This window comes from Mya arenaria, chromosome 6 (assembly GCF_026914265.1).
Source record: "Mya arenaria isolate MELC-2E11 chromosome 6, ASM2691426v1".
Classification (NCBI taxonomy): Eukaryota; Metazoa; Mollusca; class Bivalvia; order Myida; family Myidae; genus Mya; species Mya arenaria.
Window position 1 is genome coordinate 53,283,188 of NC_069127.1, and position 6,662 is coordinate 53,289,849.

Consider the following 6,662-nt stretch of genomic DNA (forward strand, 5'->3'; position numbering starts at 1 on the left):
GATTGGAGTCTAAACATAAGTTTGTTTATCTTAGTCTCGTAGGTTTAAAGATTAGGGTGATCTTCGATTGTTTTATACTTCCTGGTTGAGTGAAATATTGGGAACATTTCCAATTATCAACTATCAGTTTAAACTTGTCACAGTAATGGCGGTTTAAGCTTTTGTGAATAATAAAACGTTATGCTTAATGTGTTTGTAGGGCTTTTGTGAAATTGAAATCACTTTGGAATAATTATTATTGTAATGATTGAAATAACACGTCTTCAACAGACATTTCAGAGTTCAAATAAACAGTAATTTCACAAAAATAAAACAAAAACATGGCCACTGGAGGTGCCTCGTTTCACAAAGGATCTGACCTGATTCATGACTACAGCTGTTCCACATGTGAGGAAAATGACCTTAACACTGAAGCCCAGCACTTCTGCCCACAGTGTGAACACTATCTGTGTGATAAGTGTGTAAAGTTACATGGGGGTTATTTCAAGAAACATGTTGTTTATGGGCGTGGAGACATTCAGAAGTGGGCGGATTTCTCCATGGATATATGTTACCAACATGGCAACAAGCTGGAAGTCCACTGTGATGACCACCAGGAATTGTGCTGCAGTGTCTGTGTGGCCCTTAACCACAGGTGAAAGTTTTACCATAGTTTTACCAGGATATGAAGAAGTATCAGTCACTGTTAATTTACATGCTGTTTTTATGTCTCCCGCTATGCGTTTATCATATCTGTCCGTCTGTCTTTATGTCTTTATTGACTGTCACATTTTCATGTCCGTTCTGAATTTCGTAAACCGCTTGAAGGATTTTTTAAAAGCTCTGATCAAATTGTCACCACAATGGAACAATGTGCAGAACCAATATTTCAGGTCACAAGTTTTAGATCAAAGGTGTGATTGAAAGCTTTTATGTCTGCTCCGTACCTTTTTAACAAATGTAAGGATTTCCCCGAAACTAGGGTTAAATGTTTACCCCTTCAAGATAACTAGCAGAATCCAAATTTCAAGCACGCCGGCTCAAAGTCAAGGGCAAAGATTCATGTCAAAGGTTCGAGCCATAGATTTTGTGTTAGCTCCGTATCTCCTGAATTTTTGAAAACTATCGCAAAACTCGTGTCAAATGTTCACCACATCAAGATAATATGTAGAAAGCACCTTCCATGCGCGCCGGCTCAAGGTAAAGGTCACAGTTCATAGGTTCGAGCCATATATTTTGTGTCGGCTCCGTATCTCCTTAAACTCTTCAAGAAATGTCAGAAGTCTTACAACAAATTTCATTACATTGAGACAACAAGCAGAATACACATAACATGTGCACCTGCACAGTCTAAGGACAAAGGTTAAAATTTTCATAGAATTTAATGAAAGTAGGGTAAGTGTTAACCACATTTACACGATACCTAGTATGCATAACCAACATTTCAGGTGTGCTTGCTCAAGGTCAAGGTAAAGGTAAAAGATTTGAGCCATAGATTTCATGTCAACTCCAAGTCATAATCTCTTTATAAATTTCATGTTCCCTTGATAAAAATTTCACCTCATCAACACTTCACCCATAATCCACTCCATTTCACCCATCATCAAAATGTTGTGTAACGGATTATTGGGGGGGGGGGGGGCTTGTTTTTTAACAAAATAAAATCCTGTTTTTCAGTAATTTTATAGACATGAAATGTATGCAATGAGGTGTGACTCACATTATTTTGTTTCTTTCATAAAATGGTGGTACACATCATACACATGAGTCGATGTTTTCCAGGCTATGTAGCAGTATCAGTCACTTGCCTGACCTGGCCAGAGGCTTCCTGGAAACAGCAGAGTTCAAGCAGCTGCCAGCAGTAGTTGACAAGATGAGGAGCAGGCTGGATGAGCTCAAGAATGTCAGGACGAAAGATCAAGATTCATTAATTGACTCCTACAAGAACATCATTGCTGAAGTCAAGGCTTTGCGTAAAAACATTAATACAATCTTGGACCAGCTTGAGAGGAAGACAGTTGAACAGTTGGACAGGATGATGAAAGATTTAGAGAAGTCCATAAAAGATGATTTAGAAACCTGTGCCCAAATGGATCACCAACTGAAGACCATGATTGAGAAGCTCCAGCAGATCACTGGCAAGAACAAGGAGACCAGTTCTTACATTGGATACATAAAATGTCAGTCTAAATTGAGTGAAGCCACGTGTTTCGTGCAAGAAATACGACATAACGACGTAATGAAGTTAAAGTCAGATGAAAGTGTTGTTCCATTTCTTAGAAACCTGAAAAACCTTGGCGACATTGAAAAATTTCAGGGGTACAAGACTCAGAGTTCCGCTCAATATAGTGTTAAAATAAAGGAGGATAACAATGTCTGTGATATTGAATGTATATGTGAATTGCCGGGTGGAGAGGTGGTTATTGCAGACTTTGCCAACTCTAGAGTGAAGCTTCTGAACAAGAAGTACCGTGTCACTGATCACTATGATTTTCCTGCTGGTCCTCTACACTTGTGTCATATAACAAACAATGATGTAGCTGTAGCTTTTATTAACAGTGAGGTCCATTTTCTCACATTGACCAGAGGGAAGCTACAAGCAGTGAGAAAGTTCACCACAGATCATGAAACCTGCTCCATTGCCCACATTCAGAGTCAGCTGTTTGTTAGCTCCAATGATGCCATATACCTGTACACAATAAAGGGAACATTCGTAAAGAAGATCTATGAAGCCTATGGTTTTGGCTTGCAAGCGAGCAAATGTGCTGTTTCTACTGATGGGGAGAGATTTTATGTAACAAATATGGATGATTCAAAATTAATAACACTTGATAAAACTGGTCAGGTGATTTCAACATTAGAAGATTCTGATCTAAAAGATCCAACTGGACTATGTGTCAGCCCGAGCGGCCATGTGTTTGTGTGTTGGTGGGAGCCTGGAACTGTGTTACAGGTAGACAAGGAAGGGAGACAGAGGTTGGCCACAGTGGCCGGGAAGGCTGATGGTTTGTGTAAGCCTCAGTCAGTGTGGTTCAGTGAACAGACCTCCACCCTCTTGGTTGGAAATTTGAACACTGACACTTTAACTGTTTTAAAGCTGTGTTAAATTGGAACCTGGTATGCAAAGAATATGCCTATCTTTACTTCGATTGTTAAATTTAGCAGGATGGCTTTAGTTTTGTTATTGAATGCCAGCATATTTCATACCAGGACTTACTAAGAAAACCAAGACGTGGATGGACAAGCAAATGGGCAAGCGTGCAGTTGGGTTGGCGTCAACAATATGGCCATGCATAAGGCGATTTTAAAATAACTTGAAACACATGTGTTCGACGGCAATACGAGTGGTCGATTACAAAACCCATGTCTTAAGGTTTTAAAATTTCCACAATAAACGTCAAAAACAGTTTCAATTTAATGGTGTAATGTTTAATTGTTAATATATTTTCTGTTATGTTTCGTTCTATTCTAATGTTTGCCAATGCATTTTGCATTCACATTGATTTCATGCTGTTTTGAAATGTATCATGTTTTGTATTCACACATAAAGCAATTTGTTTTTTCATTTCACTCAATTGTTTAGGTTTTTGATGTTGAAGAGTTTATTTTTCATATTTTATGTTTAACATGTTGTTTTCATTTTTCTTATTGAACAAGCAGATGTATATAGTTTAAGTTCATTTTTGAGTAAGATTAAAGTTATCATTGCCAAATCTGTCAAGTCATTCTTCAATTACCGTCGAATCCCGTTTGATCGAACTGGCTTGGCTCGAATTCTAATTGGCTCGAACTTGATGTAAAGGACTGATTTCTTTAAACTGAATGTAAGCATTCCCGCATGGCTCGAATTTTCCGAGGCTCGAGGTATTTTCGCCGGTCCCTTGGAGTTCGAGCCATCTGGGTTCGACTGTAGATATTTTTTAAGTCTTTTTCAATTGCATACATCAAAATTTATTATACCGTTGTTTTTTCTAAAATCATTTTTCATACATTCTGATAGCGTTGTTTTACTACTTTCAGATCACATAGATTTCTATTAGTAAACTTAAGATTCTTCAGCAATAAATCTGGGTATATAACGGCACTTTATAATTTCAGATTGAACATGCATTATGTTATTAAAAAAGACATAAGTTAGGAAATGACTTATATGTTTTGTGAATTCAAACCCTGGAGAATCCCTATGTCTTTTTTTCACCATTGGAACCATTTTCCTATTCACTATGTATTTCAACCAAAATTTAGACGAATATTCAGGTTTTACATATGTGAGCACATGATAAAATATTTCTAGTTTATTTTTTTTTAAACTTAACGTTGTTAACTTTAAGAAAGTCCAGACCAATTTGCTGAAGTTGTCTTATATGTGAAATATTATGCAACGCACCAAGCTTTCATCTGATTTAAATAAAATAACTTCTTAAAAATCGCGTCAGTTGTGAAATAATTTTATTGCATTTTTAGACATGCAACACCCCAACTACCATGTTAAAGCGAGTGCTAATTTCTCATTAGTTAAGTATTCATTAGTATCACATGTATATTAATATGTGTAATTAAATATGAAATCTGGTTTACACGAAAAAACAAAAAACAATACCGATATCAGAAGCCAAACAACTATACACACAATATTCACTGAGAAAAGAAGGTCAACGGTCAAATAAAGAATCCTCAAGTGGTTCTGTACTAATGAAAGATTTATATAAACACATATTCAGGCCTCAACAATAACAAAAAATAATCAAGCATATTAATTATGCTAAATAATTCAGGTTTTTGTTTGATTGACGTTTTAAAAATGAGCAGCAGTTACATGAGACGCAATCTTATGGAACAATTGGGCTAAACAAGATTGAGTTGTCTTCTTGCGATCACACCTGTATTAAATGAGATAAATAAGTATTTATATTTACTTTATTACAAATACTACAAAACTTCTTTGTTTAAGATTTTTTGGACAAAAAAGGAGGGAAAACTGTTATCATTAATTTTCTTTTAAAGCAAGTTAGATTAAATGCGTTTTTTTTAAAAAAAAATGCAAACATTTTATAACACCTGGCTCATAATACAATATCCCGGCCCGTTTATAATCAGCGATATCTAAGAACGTTAACTTAGCCCTCATATTCAATAAGTTTCATAAAGGTGACACCGGTGAATAAGAATAAAAATGTGTATTTGAAATATAGTTTCATTTTCTTCGGATGTTCTTAATTGTTTTTAATCAAAAAGTTAACCTTTGCATTGGTAATCGATTAATTATAGTAAAATTCCTTAACCACAAGACAACTCTCTGCCTGGTATGGATCAAACCCACAACCCCTTTGATGAAAACATGTACCTCTACCGCTAGACCCCTCTCACCCTGGTGGGGATTAACCCACAGCCTCTTGGGTGATAGGCGAAAACCTTAACCATTAGACAACTCTCACCCTGGTGGGGATCAAACCCACAACCTCAAGGAAGAGAGGTAGACACATATACCACTAGACCACTCTGACACTGGTGGGATAAAACCCACAACTTCTAGGGTGAGATGCAGAAACCTATAGGCTATACCACTAGACCACTCTGCCCCTGGAGGGATAAAACACACAACCTGAGGGGAGAGAGGCAGACACCTATACCTCTAGACCACTCTGAAACTGGTGGGATAAAACCTACTCCCTCTGCGGTAAGAGGTGAGAGGCAGACACCTATACCACTAGACCACTCTGACTCTGGTGGGATAAAACCCACAACATCTTTGGTGAGATGAAGAAACCTATACCATAATATCACTCTCACCGTGGTGGGGATTCAACACAAAACCTCTTTGGTGAGATGAAGAAACCTATACCACTAGACCACTCTCACCCTGGTAGGGATTTAACCCACAGCCTCTTGGGTGAGAGGCAGACACCTTTATCACTAGACCACTCTCACCCTGGTAGGGATTTAACCCACAATCTCTTGGATGAGAGGCAGACATCTTTATCACTAGACCACTCTCACCCTGGTGGGGATTTTACCCACAATCTCTGCGGTGAGAGGCAGACACCTTTATGACTAGAACACTCTCACCCTGGTGAGGATTTAACCCACAACCTCTTGGGTAAGAGGCAGACATCTTCCTTTACCACTAGACCACTCTTATCTTGGTGCGGACTTAACCCACACCCTATTATGTGATAGCTAACACCTATTCATTTAGATCACTTTTACCCTTAGGTCAAAGCAATTTCATGGTTTTGTTGAGGGTTACATCCTATTCAAAGACAGGTAGGTTAGGTAGGCGTTTTTTTTTGTGTATTTTCTCATTATAATTAGGTTTATATGTAGGAACAATATTGTCATCATTGTATAATGGTGAAAAGGTATCATGTATTTATAACGCTTTTAACATTTTAAACTACATATTTAGCTAGACATACCAAAAATGAATACATTTTGGAATGATTCGAGTCTAAACTTAAGTTTGTTTATCTTGGTCTCATAAGTTTAAGCTAAAGGAAAAACTGAATATTACTGAAAGGGCTCAAGCTATACATAATTGACGAGGGATACCTTTTTTATTGATTTGAATCTTAAATGTAGTTGCTTGGTATGTTTATCTTGGTCTCGTTTGTTTAAAGATAATGGTGAACTTTGAGTTGTTATACATCCTGATTAAGTGAAATATCGGTGAACATTTCCAACTA

At 37.2% G+C, this 6,662-nt stretch overlaps 1 protein-coding gene across 1 annotated transcript; it reads left to right on the forward strand.

The window, feature by feature from the left end:
• Nucleotides 1-4,387, forward strand: LOC128238634 (uncharacterized). The gene is made up of 2 exons (XM_052954750.1): nucleotides 1-634; nucleotides 1,762-4,387. The coding sequence occupies exons 1-2, from the start codon at nucleotides 321-323 to the stop codon at nucleotides 3,083-3,085; spliced, it is 1,638 nt and encodes a 545-aa protein (XP_052810710.1). The 5' UTR covers nucleotides 1-320; the 3' UTR covers nucleotides 3,086-4,387.
• The last annotated feature ends 2,275 nt before the right edge of the window (nucleotides 4,388-6,662 follow it).